Source organism: Pristiophorus japonicus, chromosome 18 (assembly GCF_044704955.1).
Source record: "Pristiophorus japonicus isolate sPriJap1 chromosome 18, sPriJap1.hap1, whole genome shotgun sequence".
NCBI classification, from domain to species: domain Eukaryota; kingdom Metazoa; phylum Chordata; class Chondrichthyes; family Pristiophoridae; genus Pristiophorus; species Pristiophorus japonicus.
Genome location: NC_091994.1, coordinates 53,475,508 through 53,493,486, shown reverse-complemented (window position 1 = coordinate 53,493,486; position 17,979 = coordinate 53,475,508). Strand labels below are relative to the sequence as shown.

General features: G+C 47.7%; 1 protein-coding gene across 3 annotated transcripts in view; it reads right to left on the bottom strand.

The window, feature by feature from the left end:
• LOC139228731 (scaffold attachment factor B2-like) overlaps positions 1–17,979 on the bottom strand; it is a 94,822-nt gene that overhangs the window by 23,021 nt on the left and 53,822 nt on the right. For all 3 annotated transcript variants that reach the window (XM_070860034.1, XM_070860032.1, XM_070860033.1), the window contains 4 exons: positions 15,686–15,780; positions 13,602–13,657; positions 12,564–12,607; positions 4,716–4,900 (listed from right to left, as the gene is read on the bottom strand). In XM_070860034.1, the coding sequence (XP_070716135.1) occupies positions 4,716–4,900; positions 12,564–12,607; positions 13,602–13,657; positions 15,686–15,780 (380 nt within the window). The remainder of the gene's footprint in view (positions 1–4,715; positions 4,901–12,563; positions 12,608–13,601; positions 13,658–15,685; positions 15,781–17,979) is intronic.

Genomic DNA, 17,979 nt, shown 5'->3' with positions numbered 1-17,979 from the left:
GCTTCTCCTTAAATGCATCGATGCTATTCACCTCAACCACTGTGGTAGCGAGTTCCACATTCTCACCACTCTCTAGGTAAAGAAGTTACTCCTGATTTCCCCATTGGATTTATTAGTGACGATCTTGTATTTTATGACCCCTAGTTTTGGTCTCCTCCACAATGGAAACATCTCTAAGTTTACCCTATCAAACCCTTTCATAATCTTAAAGACCATCATCAGGTTACCCCTCAGGCTTCTCTTTTCTAGTGAAAAGAGCCCCAGCCTGTTCAATCTTTCCTGACAGGTATAAGCTCTCTGTTCTGGTAGCATCTTTGTAAATCTTTTTTGCGCTTCCTCCAGTACCTCCATATCCTTTTTATAATACGGAGACCAGAACTGTGCACAGTACTTAAAATGTGGTCCAACAAGGTTTGATAAAAGTTTAACATAACTTCTCTGCTTTTCAATTCTATTCCTCTAGAAATTTATTACAATGGAAAAGGAGATCAGTAACATCGGGACCAAAATTGGTGAAGACCCACGCCCGCCCAAAAGGACCACCGATGGCCGCCGAGGTACTCGATGGTAATTTGGGCGGGGTTTTCGTCAAAAACGTCCTTGAAAGGGCAGCGGGCGGCAGAAGAGGGACTTACGTTGCCAATCTGGGCGGCAGCCGACGGGAGCTCCAAATCTCGGCGGCAAAGGCGCTTGCCACCTAAGTGCCGCCGAGGTTGGAGTCGGGCCCACAGAGGGTCGAAGACCTGAAAAGGAAAATCATTAAAAAAAACGTTGGAGCACCTTGAGGGGACCCCAAGCAGGTAAGTCCCTGTAAAGAAATTAAAAAAAAAAATGTTTACTAACCTTTCCCCCCCCAATTCCCGCCCATATCAATATAGCATCTCGGCGAGCGGGAGGTCAGTTGCACCATTCGGCCGTCCACTGACCATAGAATGATACAGCACAGGAGGCCATTCAGCCCATTTACCTGCTAGCCCTTTAGTAGAGCTATCCAAGTAATCCCACACCCCTACTCTTTCCCCATAACCCTGAAGTTTTTTTCCCTTCAAGTATTTATCCAATTCTCTTGTACTATTGAATTTATTTCCATCACTCTTTCAGGTAGTACAGAGTCCAGATCACAACAATTCGCTGTATATAAAAAGTTTCCTCATGTCATCTCTGGTTCTTTTGCCAATTACCTTAAATCTGTGCCCTCTGGTTACTGACCCTTCTGCCACTAGAAACAGTTTCTCCTTATTTACTCCATCAAACCCATTCCTGATTTTAAATACCTCCATCATGTTGAAACATTCGCACCATACAAGTGCCAGGCAATGACTATCTCCAACAAGTGAGTGTCTAACCACCTCCCATTGACATTCAACGGCATTACCATCACCGAATCCCCACCATCAACATCCTGGGAGTCACCGTTGACCAGAAACTTAACTGGATCGGGCACATAAAAACTGTGGCAACAAGAGCGGGTCAGAGGCTGGGTATTCTGCAGCGAGTGTCTCACCTCCTGACTCCCCAAAGCCTTTCTACCATCTGCAAATAACAAGTCGGGACTGGTGCACTGTGGCTGCAGAGTGTACTATTTATAGGATGCACTGCAGCAACTTGCCAAGGCTTCTTCGATAGCACCTCCCAAACCTGCGACTTCTACCACCTAGAAGTACAAGGGCAGCAGGCGCATGGGAACGCCACCACCTCCAAGTTCCCCACTATCCTGCCTTGGAAATATATCGTTGTTCCTTCATCGTCGCTGGGTCAAAATCTTGGAACTCCCTCCCTAACAGCACTATGAGAGTACCTTCACCACACGGACTTCAGCGGTCTAAGGCGGTAGCTCACCACCACCTTTCCAAGGTCAATAAATGCTGGCCTTGCCAGCGATGCCCACATGCCACGAATGAATAAAAAAAACAATATAGGGGAACATAAGAAATAGGAGCAGGAATAGGCCATTTGGCCCCTCGAGATCATGGCTGATCTGATCCTGGCCTCAACTCCACTTCCCTGCCCGCTCCCCAGAACCCTCGACTCCCTTATCGTTCAAAAATCTGTCTATCTCTACCTTAAATACATTCAATGACCCAGCCTCCACAGCTCTGAGGTAGAGAATTCCAAATATTCACGACCCTCATAAGAAATTCCTCCTCATTTCTGTTTTAAATGGGTGACCCCTTATTCTGAAACTTTGCCCCCGAGTTCTAGATGCCCCTACTAGGGGAAACATCCTCTCTCTGCATCTACCCTGTCAAACCCCTCTGAATCTTAACTCCCCTCAGAACAGTTAATTACAATAAAAGATTCACTGTTTTCCGATAATAACGGCTTGTTGATCTCCCAAGTGGAGAAAGGACTGATTGGGTTACATATCTAGAGGGTATGGAAAGGCTCGACTGGTAACTACGCCTGAAAGTTGCACTGGGGCATCAGGATTAAATACCAGGATCAGAAAGATGCCGATTCTGCTTAATATTTAACTGTCTGAAGTTACATCTGCCAATCTTATCTTTTGACTTCTGTCCTTCAGCCCCTTAGTCAAATTTCAAATGATTGCAACATGATCATTGAGAGCAGTGCAAAGAAGCAGTGGTGAGCAAGACAACTGGAGGGTGAATTTATTGTCTACTGCTAAAGCTGCAGCATCATATTAACACAGTCCAAGGCATTATGCAAATCACACCTTGAAGTTGTAATAGTTTAGAGATATGGAAGTACTCACAACAAGCAGTGTTAAATGAATGATCCCTGGACAATTGCCCAGGTAGAGAGCTGAGACATTGATTGTTCCTTTGTGTTAGCATTCCTGACTGAACAAATTATTTGTATGAACTTTCAATATTTTACAGGTTCACCAAAACCTACTTACTGTAGGACCTGTAGATTCTCTCCTCAACCCTTCAACCCATAGTCTCTATTCCCACTAAACTGTTCACTACCAAACTTCCCTTCCTGCTGCCATGCTAGCTAACATTGTAAATGGTCCTCTCTTCTCAGGTACTGTTCCCCTCCCTTTTAAAACCATCACTGGCCCCTCCTCAAAAAATCCACCCTCCACCTCTCTCCTTACAAACAATCAACCTTCCTTCCTTTCCTCTCCAACATCCCTGAACATGTTGTCGCTTGCCAAATCCGTGCCCATTTTTCCTGCAACTGTGTGTGTGAATCCCTCTGCTCAGGGTTCCGCCCCTGCCACAGCACTGAAACGGCCTCAACCAAAGTGACAAATGACATCCTATATGACCGTGACCATGGTGCAGTGACCCTCCTCAACCTCTCTGCAGCCTTTGCCACGGTCGTCCACACCATCAATGCCTCTCCTCCATTACCCAGCTCGGTGACCTGCTTGCATGGTTCCTCTCTTACCCAAAGCTTCCCCATCAACTACTTCTCTTCCTGCCCCTGCAGACCCCCAAGGATCTATTCTTGGCCCCCTCTTTTTACTCATCTACATGTTGCCATTAGTGACATAACCCAAAGAGATGGGGTCAGTTTACACACATATGCCGTCGACACCCAACTCTACCTCTCAACCATCGGTCTCCACCCCTCCACTGCCTCGGTTTCATCAAACTGCTTGTCTGACATCCAGTCCTGGATGAGCCACAATGTCCTCCAATTAAACATTGGGAAGACTGAAGCCATCGTTTTGGCCCCCGCTACAAACTCTGTAAGTGTCACCACTGATTCGGCCCCCTCATTGGCTAATGTCTCAGTCTGAAAACGGTGATTTGCAACATCAGTTTTCTATTTGACCCTGAGCCGAGCTGCCGACCTCATGTCCTTTCCATCACAAATACTGCGCACTTTCACCTTCATAACATCGCCCATCTCTGCCCCGCCCATCTGCTGCCGAAACTCTCATCCATGCCGTAGTCACTTTCAGACTCAACTATTCCAACACTCTCCTGGCTGGCCTCCACACTCAATAAACTTCAGCTCATCCAAAACTCTGCTGCCCGTATACTATCCCACATCAAGTCTCACTCAACGATCAGCACTGACCTACATTCCCTAGCTCTGTAAACTTCTCCAGCCTTACAACCTTGAGAACTCTACTTTCCTCCAACTTGGACCTCTTGTTCATCCCCCATTTCCATCACCCAATCATTGGTGGCCTGCCTACACCAGTCAGGTCAGGAATTCCCTCCCTGAACCTCAGCCTCCCTCTGCACCTTTAAGACCCTCCTTAAAACCCATCTCCTTGACCAAGCTTTTAGTCACACCCCCGAAAGCCTCCTCCTTTGGCTCGGTCTCTATTTTTGTCTGATTATGCTTCTGTGAAATGCCTTGGAACTTTTTCATTACATTAACGGCGTTCATTATATGAATGCAAGTTGTTTCATTTGTCACCGCAGCACATATCTCCGTTTCTCTATGGTCAGTACAATATTCTCCCTTTCCCACCCTGTATCAAAGTTCAATTGATGTTGAAGGAATCTGGCACACAAAATTGCACGACTCTTAACAGTTGATATTACTGGACTAAACAAACCACTGCACATTGCCTTGTGAAAATGTTTGCTTCTGAATTCCCCCCTCATCAAAACCAAGGTTAAACTAGTAAATGCAGGACTGAAGTGACCTAACTTTCATTCTAGGTAAGCAAATCTAACGCACTTGTAATTCAATGCAAACATACACCATTCTTCTAAGTTCCAAACTCACATTCAACAAGAGGTTGTTAATACTTTCAGTAAAATGTAACAAGGTGCACTGACCTGCGTCTTTCAATTTCCCATATCTCCTTCTTGCGGTCCCAATGTCGCTCTAATTCTCGCAGTTTCATGAGCTTCTCAATGGATCTATCCCTTCTTCTATCGCGGCTGCTGGACCTCCTGTGTCGGCTCCTGGATCTCCTGTGTCGGCTCCTGGATCTCCTGTGTCGGCTCCTGGATCTTGAAGCCTATTTTCAAAACAAAAAAAAAATGTTAATATTGCATTTACAGCAATACAGACTCAATAGAGCAGCATACAACAGTCCCAATTGTTCATTGGTTGGTGCATCGATTAGATAAGGCTGCTCTGTATAGTTACTGATCCATCGCACAATGGTGTTTGTGTGTATGCTTTTAAAAAAAGAGTATAAACAGCTCACTAGATCACCACCTAGTTCTACTGAGACAGAATCCACTAACCATCCAATCAGCTACTTGGCATTAAAAATATCAGAGGCTGATGAGCAGTACTTTGTATGAACCTTGGCCCTTCTCACAATTAATAATACAAGCAGATGGTATTCCTGAATCTGACTACTGCCGCTGAAAGTGCGTTGTTCAGTTCAATATACCAGGGCGTTTGAAGCCATTTACAAACAACACATACTTATAGAAGCTCTTACAATCTGTACAACCCACTAAACTCAAAAAAGCATAATTTTTCTACCACTCCAGAATATATCAAAACGGATGCATTAACCCCTTTCCATCAAGCCTAAATGGTTGTGCTCCCAATTTTTTGTTCTGCTAATTTTCACCTGTCACTTAGACATTTCAGGTGCATACCATCCTCGACTCAGGTTGTTAGGTAAAAGAATTCAGAAATGTTTTTATACAACTGAAAGGAGTACCAAGGGATCAGAACTACGAGGTAACATATTGGGAGGGTTTTAGAAATCAGCAAAGGGTGACCAAGAAATTGATAGAGGGAGAAAATAGAATGAGTAAACTGGCAAGAAATATAAAAACATATCGCAAGAGCTTCTATAAGTATGTGAAAAGGAAAAGAGTAGCAAAAGCAAACGTGGGTTCCTTAGAGACAGGAGAAATTATAATGGGGAATAAGGAAGTGGCAGAAATGTTAAACACATATTTTGTACCTGTCTTCACAGTAGAAGATGCAAAAAACATCAGAAATAGTGGGGGAACTAAGGGTCTAATGAGAGTAAGGAACTTAAAGTAATTAATATTAAAGAAAAAGTACTGGAGAAATTAGTGGGACTAAAAGCTGACAAATCACCTGGACATGATAGCCTACATCCTAGGGTTTAAAAAAAAAAGGGCTGTCTGCAGAGATAGAGGATGCATTCATTTTGATCTTCTAGAATTCCCTGGATTCTAGAACTGTCCCCATAGATTGGGAAGTAGCAAATGTAACCTCACTATTCAAGAAAGGAGGGAGAAAGCAGGGAACTATAGACCAGTTAGCCTGACATTACTAATAGGAACAATTCATGTGGAAAATCATAATATAAGCAGAAAGATTTGGATTTACATAGCGCCTTTCACGACCACAGGGGGAGGGATGGGGGGGGAAGGGGGGAGAAGGGAGATGGGGGGGGGGGAGGAGATGGGGGGGGGGAAAGGAGATGGGGGGGGGAAAGGAGATGGGGGGGGGGGGAAAGGAGATTGGGGGGGGGGGGGAAAGGAGATTGGGGGGGGGGGGAAGGAGATTGGGGGGGGGGGAAGGAGATTGGGGGGGGGGAAAGGAGATTGGGGGGGGGAGGAGATTGGGGGGGGGGGAGGAGATTGGGGGGGGGAAAAGAAGATTGGAGGGGGGAAAGGAGATGGGAGGGGGGAAAGGAGATGGGAGGGGGGAAAGGAGATGGGGGGGGGGAAAAGGAGATGGGGGGGGGAAAGGAGATGGGGGGGGGAGGAGATGGGGGGGGGAGGAGATGGGGGGGAGGAGATGGGGGGGAGGAGATGGGGGGGGGGAAAGCAGATGGGGGGGGAAAGCAGATGGGGGGGGGAGAAAGGAGATTGGGAGGGGGAAGGAGATTGGGGGGGAGAAGAAAGGAGATTGGGAGGGGGAAGGAGATTGGGGGGGAGAAGGAAGGAGATTGGGGGGGGGGAAGGAGATTGGGGGGGGGAAAGAAGATTGGGGGGGGGAAAGAAGATTGGGGGGGGGAAAGGAGATTGGGGGGGGGAAAGGAGATTGGGGGGGGGAAAGGAGATTGGGGGAGGGGGGAGGAGATTGGGGGGGGGGAAAGAAGATTGGAGGGGGGAAAGGAGATGGGAGGGGGGAAAGGAGATGGGAGGGGGGAAAGGAGATGGGGGGGGGGAAAGGAGATGGGGGGGGAGGAAAGGAGATGGGGGGGGGAAAGGAGATGGGGGGGGGGAAAGGAGATGGGGGGGGAGGAGATGGGGGGGGGGAGGAGATGGGGGGGGGAAAGCAGATGGGGGGGGGAAAGCAGATGGGGGGGGGAGAAAGGAGATTGGGAGGGGGAAGGAGATTGGGGGGGAGAAGAAAGGAGGAGATTTGGGAGGGGGAAGGAGATTGGGGGGAGAAGGAAGGAGATTGGGGGGGGGAAGGAGATTGGGGGGGGGAGGAGATTGGGGGGGGAAGGAGATTGGGGGGGGGAGGAGATTGGGGGGGGGAGGAGATTGGGGGGGGGGGAGGAGATTGGGGGGGGGGGGAGGAGATTGGGGGGGGGAGGAGATTGGGAGGGGGAGGAGATTGGGGGGGTGGGAAAGGATGGGGGGGGAAAGGAGATGGGGGGGGAAAGGAGATGGAGGGGGAAGAGATGGGGGGGGAAGGAGATTGGGGGGGGGAAGGAGATGGGGGGGGAAAGGAGATTGGGGGGGGAAAGGAGATTGGGGGGGGAAGGAGATTGGGGGGGGAAAGGAGATTGGGGGGGAAAGGAGATTGGGGGGGGGAAAGGAGATTGGGGGGGGGGAAAGGAGATTGGGGGGGGTGGGAAAGGAGATTGGGGGGGAAAGGAGATGGGGGGGGAAAGGAGATTGGGGGGGGGGAAGGAGATTGGGGGGGGGAAGGAGATTGGGGGGGGGGAAGGAGATTGGGGGGGGGGAAGGAGATTGGGGGGGGAAGGAGATTGGCGTGGGGGGGGAAGTGGGGGGAGGAGATTGTGGGGGAAGGAGATTGGGGGGGGGAAGGAGATTGGGGGGGGGGAAGGAGATTGGGGGGGGGAGGAGTTGGGGGGGGCAGATGGGGGGGGGGCAGAAGGAGATTGGGGGGGGGGGGGAGGAGATTGGGGGGGGGGGGGGAAGGAGAAGGGGGAGGGAGGCTGAACGGGCCGGGCCCGAGACTTCGGCCAGGGCCCGTCCCCAGCACCAGATTTACAGGTAGGTGGCGTTGGGTCGGGTCGGGGGTGGGGGGGTGGTGGGAGGGAGGTCGGTTCGGTTCGGGTCGGGGAAGGGAGGGAGAGGGAGGTCAGGTCGGGTGGAGGGAGGTCAGGTCGGATCCAGTCTGGAGGCTGGGGGGGAAGCGGGTGTCGGGGTCCAGTCCGGGGTGGGTGGGGGAGCGGGTGTCGGGTCCGGTCCGGGGGTGGGGAGAGCGGGTGTCGGGTCCGGTCCGGGGGTGGGGAGAGCGGGTGTCGGGTCCGGTCCGGGGGCGGGGGAGCGGGTGTCGGGTCCGGTCCGGGGGCAGGGGGGTGGGGAGGGGAAGCGGGTGTCGGGTCTGGTCCGGGTGCGGGAAGCGGGAGTCGGGAGGAAGCAGGAGCTGGCCGTGGGAGGAGCCTTATTCACGCAGCCCCAGTGACGCCATTCGGCTAGGGCTAGGGGCTGCGTGCTTCAGGCCCCTCCCACACAGTTTCGGGCGCCTGGAGCTACTGCACTTGCGTGCCCACTGCAGCGCGCATGTGCAGAGGTCCCGGCACTGTTTTCGGCGCAGGGACCTGGCTCCACCCCCTACAGCTCGTGCTGCGCTGCGCCGAGGGTCAGAGGACCTGCAGGGAGGTGGAGAATACAGAGGTTTTTTTTAGGCGCACTTTGTGGCGCGAAAAACGGGCGTCCAGGTCGGGACTGCGCCGTTCTAGGCGCGGCTCGAAACTTGGGCCCATAGAGTTGGCAGGTTATAATTAGTGGAGTGCTTCAAGGAACAATGCTTGGGCCTCAAATATTTACAATCTATATCAATGACTTAGATGTTTGAGTGTAATGTATCCAAGTCTGCTGTCGATACAAAACTAGGCGGGTAAGTAAGCTGTGACGAGGTCGCAAAGAGGCTGTAAAACGGTTCGATGGAGTATAATGTGGGGAAATGTGAAATTATTCACTCCGGTAGGAAGAATAGAAAAGTAGATTTTTTTTTTTTTATAAAGGGCGAGTAAATGGATTTGGGTGTGCTTGTACACGAATCACGGAAGGTTAACATGCAGATTCAGTGAGCAATTACTAAAGCAAATGATAGGTTAGCCTTTATTGCAAGAGGGTTGGAGGATAAGAGTAAGGAAGTTTTTCTGCAATTATATAGGGGTTTGGTGAGACTACACCCTGGAGGACTGTGTACAGTTTTGGTCTCAAGTGTTTTTTCTATTTGTTCATGGGATGTGAGAGTCACTGGCAAGGCCAACATTTATGGCCCATCCCTTCTTGAATCGCTGCAGTCCATGTGGTGAATGTACCCTCACAGTGCTGTTACGGAGGGAGTTCCAGGATTTTGACCCAGCGACATACTTCCAAGTCAGGATGGTGAGTAACATGGTGGGGAAATTGCAGGTGGTGGTGTTCCTATGCGCCTGCTGCCCTTGTCCCTCTAGGTGATTGAGGTTGCAGGTTTGGGAGGTGCTGCCGAGGAAGCCTTGGCGAGTTGCTGCAGTGCATCTTGTAGATTGTACACACTGCAGCCACAGTGCGCTGGTGGTGGAGGGAGTGAATGTTGAAGGTGGATGGGTGATTTTGGAGCTGCACTCATCCAGGCAAGTGAAGAGTATTCTATCACACTCCTGACTTGTGCCCTGTAGATGATGGAAAGTCTTTGGGGGGGTTAGGAGGTGAGACAGTCGCTGCAGAATACCCAACCTCTGACCTGCTTTTGTAACCACAGTATTTATGTGGCTGGTCCAGTTGCTTCTGGTCAATGGTGACCCCCCAGAATGTTAATGGTGGGGGGGTTCAGCGATGGTAATGTCATTGAATATCAAGGGGCGGTGGTTAGACGCTCTCTTGTTGGAGAGCTCAGCTTCAAAAGGAAACCATGTAATATGGATTAAAAAAATGACACAGCAAAGTAGCGTAAAATCTGCTGCTATATTTTTAATATCCTCATAATACATCCTTACAGAATAGATAGCAACATGGCAACATTTACCAGTTGTAAAAATCTGACTAGCATCTAAGCTTGTTTGCAAATGAATGCACCTACTAATCATGAAAAATTTCAACGGGTTCCTCAATGGTTATGATGATGAATACATCAGCTGGTATGAATTTGAACCATACAGACCAGGAACATAGCAAACTGAATCCCTGGTTTAGCTTCAGTTAACTGATTTCAGTGATTCTGGGTCGAGGAGGAGGAAAAAAGGAGTATTCTTACTGTATTCACTAGTCAGTGACCCCATGTACAGAGTTAGCTCATTCAGATGTCAGACTTGTACAGGTTGAATTCAGCTCCGATACATCTGCTAATACAAAGGATCTGAGGAATAGCCAGTCGGTGCAGTACCTGAGGAGTACTGATGCCAATGGAACTGTATCCCCGTATGAGTCACTGGGACCGAAATTGCCTGTTACAGCCGGAAAGCGGCGGCGCAGAATGGCCGCTGATTTTTAGTTGAATCTCCGCCATTTTAGAAATTGCTCTGCGGTGGCCATATCCGCCCTGCTGCTACTGGTCCCTACAAAATGTGTCACCAGAGCGCGCACTGCCGACGTTCCGCCCCGGAAGTGAAATTCAGCGAAGAAAATCTTCCAGCTGCCGCTCGGTGCCCCCAACAGTTTATTCTGCCGGTGCAGTGTGTGTAAAATGGCTGCTATCTTATTTGTTTTGTTGGCCGACTGCCACGTCAGTCCGACAATTATGCGCCCGAGTTCGGTGTTGGCAGTCTGGCATCCCCTCTTGGGGGTGTCAGGCGCGATGACGGACAGCGGCGGACACTCCCCCACTTCCACCCCTCTTATAACTGACTTCACCGTTCCAGCTCCCACTTCCATCCCCATTAGGACAAAGAGCTGAATTTTGCAAGGTAGGCCACTGTATCCACTGCGGTAGGTGTGACCCGTTTCTGGTGGGGGGCAATTTCGGCCCCACTATCTTTAGGAGAAGAGAAAAAAAACCTGCAAAAGCAACTGGTATACTTTCAAAAGAAAAAGATGCTTAGAGCTAATTCAGGCTGTTTAAATGCATGTAGAAGAGTTCAGAGTATCCTCATTAAAATACTGACTTCATTCAAAGACCACATATGGGAAATGAAAAGGACACACTTCTAAGGTTGGGGTAAGGCATATTGTTGGAGCAGAGGGAGCTAGCTTTATTGTCCATCAAACCTTGTGAACCTAGGAATGCTTCACCTCAACAATGGGCACCTGAAAAATGAAAACGTGTTCCATCTCCCAATGGCAAATAACCATCAGCTCCACATGAAACTCATCAAAAAAGGCAACATTTTTTATTTTAATAAGTACGAGCTCATGCACCATGTTTGGGGTCAGGAGAGGAACTGGACTAATTCTCTAAAGCTATATGCATATGGAATGGAATTATTCCAGCAGTAAACAGATTCAAGGGAAGTTATAAAAAGCAGTCAGCCACCCCACCCTCCGGCTCTATCCCCACAAACATGGGTATAAAATGACAGCATTTCATGACTAACTTCCAAAGCTGAAATGTTCTCAACTCCCTTGGGAATGGTAGTAGGGATAAAATCATCAAAATTCAGCAAACTTGCTCAGCAATCAGTGAGTTGGGAGCTCTTTCAGTGAGCCTCAGTAAACAAGGAACCCTTCCAGCACCCACTAGAAAAATGTGCAGGACACTCACAGGATCGATTCAGTCAACATTCCCAATTCCAGGGAATTGATTTTACTGTAGGTGGTCGAGGTTAAGGTGGTGTTAAATACTCACTGACAAATAACCGTCATTTAGTTATCAGTATCAAATAGCATTTTAGCCTCCTTCCCTACTACAATTGCATTCATAGAATCATACAGCATTGGAGGAGGCCATTTGACACCATTGTGCCTGTTCTTTGAAAGAGCTATCCAATTAGTCCCACCTCCTGCTCTTGCCCTAGCCCGGCAAACATTTCCTTCCAGTAGCAATTTACTGAATTTCTCTCATTTCTCAGGATGTGGGCAACACTGGCAGGGCCACATTTACTGCCCAATCCTAGATGCTCTGAGTGGCTTCCTAGGCCACCTCAGGGGGCATTAGCAATTAAACACATGGCGTGGGACTGGAGTTATGTGTAGACCAGACTGAGTAGATTGGCAGGTCGCCTTTCCTGGAGGAAATTAATCAGTTGAGTTTTTACAACAATCCTTTTCGGTGCTTAGCCATCAGTTATCAGATTGATTGAAATAATCTTGCCAGGGTGGGATTCAAACTCTCAACCTCTAGGTTGCTAGTCCAGTATCATAATCACAATACTACATTTCTAAGTTTCACAGTTACTCCCTCTCCAATATTATTTGGTTCAGACATTACATAAATTAGTTATGCCTATGGAAATGAGACACATATCAAAACAAGAGATGTTTAAGTCCTTCAGACTTGAATCTATCCTGTTCTTACACAGGAATACTAAACACAGGTCAACAGGATGATATATGCCCCTCTCTTTCAGCTTGGGGTCAGGAAATCAATAGCACACAGGCAAACACCACCCACATCCTATTAAATTCAGCTGCAATAATGGCAAGGCCAAGATGCCTTCAGACTTAAAAACCTACCCTCTTCCTTTCTCTACTTCTCTTCCTCTCTGAACATCGACTTCCTGGAAGAATACAAAAAAAAGCAACCATTAAATACTTAACCACTGCTATCTGCAATCTGTAACTCTTTTTTCCCTTTCTTTCAGCAGAGCAAGGGTAAAAGTAGCAGCATGAACAGGCTTTTGTTACTTATGCTAAACTGTGCACATAAATCACAGATTGCAGTGTGTTACGTAGAACAGGCTCACGTTATAAGCAACATACATATCAAGAGAAGCTCACATGGTTGCTCAGTACAGGTGCAGCGTCCCAAATCTGGAAACCTCGGGACCAAGGCCGTTCCGGATTTTGCATCTTTCTGATGTCACGAATCCGGAAATACCCGAGCCCAGGTTTGGGTATTTCCGGATTTCAGAACGTCAGAAGCAGGGGGGTTGCTCTCCGAGGAGCTGTTCGGGTCGGTGGCCCTGTCCAGGTCGTCATCGGGCATGGCCCCGCCAAGGAGGTGTTCAGGCGTGGCCCCGTCGAGGTGGAGCTGTTTGAGCTGGCCCCGCCGCCAAGGAAGTGTTTGGGCCGGCGGGCCCCATTGCAGAGGAGGTGTTGTGGCGGGCCGGTGAGGAGGCCCTGAGGTAAGGGCAGCAGCGGCAAGGCGAGGCCCGAGGATGGGCAGCGACGGGACCCCCAGGTCGGCCAGCAGTGGCGAGCGGGGCGAGGCTCGGCCCGAGGTCGGGCAGCGGCAAGGTCCCAAGGTCGGCGGTTCCGGATTCTGAAACATTTTACGGATTCCGGACGCCAGCAATCGGTCCGGAGTCCGGATTATTTTGGAACTCCGGATTTTGGACGCTCAACCTGTATTAGAAGAGTCCCAAAATATGCGGTACCCCTGAAATACAGTCCAGCCCATGGTATAATATACAATACTGTATGTAGAAGTGTATGTTTTATTTGAAGAGGGAATGTGCTAATCCAGTCAAGTGCACACCTACTTCTCATACACGCTTTCCTTACTTGAATGCAATGATCTGTATCTGTGATAATTTTTTCCTCTCCTCTTACTTTTAAAATTGTTCCGTTTCTTGGAGTCTTCTTGGCTTTTCCCATTGGAGGATGACCTGAAGTAGAGTCAAAATAAACTCAATTAAGATACAGCAGCTGATATACTACACTAAGTCTGCAGTAATGTATGAAAATAGAATATGGAAAAATATTTTGCATGAACCAGCTTATTAAATAGCTATCAATTATTTTTGTTGATGCCCAGTGGTACACAATGCTGGTGGGCCAATGTGCCTATGCATGTTGCAAACTCCTGATCTTCATTCTGTCAGGGATGTGCAGAAAGGCAGCAACATTATTCCCCAATCAATCAAAGATGATTTAAAAAAAAGAAAGATAGGAGGCGGGAACGTGTGCTGCAGTGCCCCATAGGTATTTACCAATCCTGTGTACCTATAGACCCAGCACAGGGAGGGTTTGGTACCACTGGACCTGCTCACCAATATTCCCCCGATGGGGAATCGCGACGTCCCACGCAGGCGGCTCACCAGCTGCCCGTTGGAAGACATACTGTAGATGCACGGCCTCGCAGCAAATTTAAAGGGCCCACACAGAAAATAAAAATTTAGATAGAACATTGCTCCTCACCCAACATCCTGGATTCACTCCTGTTTTTAATGCATTTCTCAGAATCCTATCTTGCACTTGTCATCCTTGTAATGGAGCCCAGACAACTTTGGCAGGTCTTCATGTTATGTGTGTATGACAGACAAGGACAGGCCCATCACAGATGGGAATATTCTTAGAGCATAAAACTCTGGATTGTGGGATAAGACCCACAGAGGTTTCCTCATCTCCAAAGGAAACTCAACTGGGAAGAACATTTTCAGTAGATATTTCATATTTTGATGAATTATTGTAGAACAATTTTCCAATGGAAGAAGCAAAATGTGTTTTGCTAAACATAAAATCCACGCCAAATCTTCCAAAGTGCCTTTATTCCAATTCCTTTCCAATTCCAGATAGAATTTTAAATGAAAGATTGAACTAAGTAGTATATCAGGTCACTTGAAATATTTTAGGAACATTTAATTTTCATAGGTGTAATTTTAATGTAAAGCCCCTACACCAAATTTGGCCAAGGAATAAAAAAACTGTTTTGAAATTACTTGCCCCATAGGAGGTATTTTACATTTAAGGCCATTTGTTCTTCTGTGTAAAGGCAAATCATTTCAAGTTTCCAGGAACAGCAGGGAGAAATTCAGCTCATGGCCGTTCCCATCTCTATCGGCTGGCAGCTCCATAGATCAGCATCTTTTCTAGTCCTGAATAAGACTCTGCAGGTACCTGAGCAAAAAAAATCACAATACCGGTCTGGTTCAGCTTTCTACCCAAGTGCACAGCAGCGTGTAGCCAACTGTTGTCCATTGGGAACTGCACCACAGCCGCTTACATGCAACTCGTCCACCTCCACCCCTGCCGAAACTCATCAAAGTCTTTCCCAGTCTTCAAAGCCTTTTGTGGAAGGAAGGCAAATACACTGTTGGCCAATGCCAGTTGCTAGATAAGCCTAATGGGATGCACAGAACTTCAAACTTTGCGTGGACAAATACTGCAGGATCTTTTGCTTGTACACTGGAATACTAAGACCAGAAAATCAATAGTAATTCCAATGTTGAGATGCTGATGACATTATCTTTCTGTGGTCAAATCAAGTAGGCATCTAATAAAATTAGAACATAAGAAATAGGAGCAGGCGTCTGCCATACGGCCCCTCGAGCCTGCTCTGCCATTCAATAAGATCATGGCTGATCATCGACCTCGACTCCACTTTCCTGCCCGATTTCCATATCCCTTGATTCCGATAGACCCCAAAAATCTCAAAATAATACAACTTGAATTGGCAACAAATCACAAATCAGGGATATCGAAGAAGACTTTCTAGTTGGACAGCTAGACACTGCTGCACAGAAATCAGAATCTGCTGAATTTTGCTCTGGAAAATGATCACATCACCCTTGTATGGCTACATCAAGCACAAATCTTGTTCATATTGAACAAGGAGACTATCCGAATGTGCTTGGAGGGTAAATGGAGGGAGGAATAATGAGTTATTTATTAGAACACTCAGCTTTGCCACCTACTTGTCTCTAGAACTTCGGTTGACAATCACAGTACTCCGTCTGTGTTTTAAACGTCCTCCCTTCGCCTCCGCACGCTTTTTAATGGTACCTTTTGCCTTAAAGAGACAAACGTAAGCTTGTTCAATCATGCACATTTCCAGTTACACCCGTCAGGAGAAAATAACAATCTAGTTGAAACACATTTTTCTCCTCATGTAGCTCCGTGTATTGAACTACGAGCCAGCTGAGGTGGTAGACAGGGAACTTGCTCGCTGGCCTTTGCCAATGTTGCTCAGCATCTGTCTGTTCATGGAGGTGCCGTAAACCCCCACGTGACTCTCTCACTCAGTCTCCATGGGGTAGCACGCGAACTGCTGCGTGTATTTGCTCACAACCAGTAAAATCCCTTGTTAGGAATTACTAGCCCAAACCCAAACATATTTTCAAGTTTACAAATTGTGCCAAGCAGCCACATTTGGAGAGGAAACGCCAAAAGTACTAGTGTAGAAGAGGCTGGAAAAGGTTGAACAGATGCTCATTATTGGAAGAATTCAATCTCTTACGACATCACTCAGACATAAGAAAAATGCTAGCTTTCTTCCTCTAACTGCCTTGTTCACTTCCCGCTTTCCAATTCTCTTTTCCCGCAGCCTGACTTTGTTTTACACTCCCTCGTCTCATAGAATCATAGAAAATAGGTGCAGGAGGTAGGCCATTCGGCCCTTCAAGCCTGCACCGCCATTCAATAAGATCATGGCTGATCATTCAAACCTCAGTACCCCATTCCTGCTTTCTCTCCATACCCCTTGATCCCTTTGGCCGTAAGGGCCATATCTAACAACTTTCTGTGGTAGAGAATTCGACAGGTTAACCACTCTCTGAGTGAAGAAGTTTCTCCTCATCTCGGTCCGAAATGGCTTACCCCTTATTCTTAGACTGTGACCCCTGGTTCTGGAACTCCCAGCAACGGGAACATTCTTCCTGCCTCTAACCTGTCCAATCCTGTCAGTATTTTATATGTTTTTATGAGATCCCTTCTCATTCTTCTAAACTCCAGTGGATACAAGCCCAGTTGATCCAGTCTCTCTTCATATGTCAGTCCTGCCATCCTAGGAATCAATCTGGTGAACCTTCGCTGTACTCCCTCAATAGCAAGAAGGTCCTTCCTCAGATTAGGGGACCAAAACTGAACACAATATTCCAGGTGTGGCGTCACCAAGGCTCTGTACAACTGCAGTAAGACCTCCCTGCTCCTATACTCAAATCCTCTAGCTATGAAGGCCAATATGCCATTTGCCTTCTTCACCGCCTGCTGTACCTGCATGCCAAATTTTAATGACTGATGTACCATGACACCCAGGTCTCGTTGCACCTCCCCTTTTCCTAATCTGTCACCATTCAGATAATATTCCGTCTTCCTGTTTTTGCCACCAAAGTGGATATCCTCACATTTATCCACATTATACTGCATCTGCCATGCATTTGCCCACTCACCCAACGTGTCCAAGTCATCCTGCAGTCTCTTAGCATCCTCCTCACAGCTCACACCACCACCCAGCTTAGTGTAATTTGCAAACTTGGAGATACTATATTCAATTCCTTCATCTAAATCATTGATGTACATTGTAAATAGCTGGTGTCCCAGCACTGAACCCTGCGGCACCCCACTGGTCACTGCCTTCCATTCTGAAAAGGATCCGTTTATTCCGATTCTCTGCTTCCTGTCTGCCAACCAGTTCTCTATCCACGTCAATACATTACCCCCAATACCATGTGCTTTAATTTTGCACACTAATCGCTTGTGTAGGACCTTGTCAAAAGTCTTTTGAAAGTCCAAATACACCACATCCACTGGTTCTCCCTTAACCACTCTACTAGTTACATCCTCAAAAAATTCTAGAAGGTTTGTCAATTTTAGAAGATCTGCACAAGTCTCCTTTCCTTTGTTTCCCCTCCTGTGTGCCGCCTATTATTTCTGAACACCTCTCGTGCACACTTTTCGTTTTTGTATGGCTCTCTTTCCTCTTGTATGCCTGCTATTTTATATCTCTCCCTTTGTACGCCCTTCCCTCGTCCCAGTGTGTGTCTCGCTCTCTACTGTTCCCCTTTTCTGCCACAGAAACTTAGAAGCACACAAAGAGACTCCAACCCTCTGTGGTAGCCATGAAGAGGATCTTGTCTTTTCCTAGAATTAGGTGGTGGTAGAGGGGTGAGGGTACAAGATCATATTTTTGCAAAATGCCTGGGTGGTCTGTGCTTTTAAGTGTCTTTGAGTCCAGGCGAAACACAGTTGTAACATTGATGGATCAATAGAC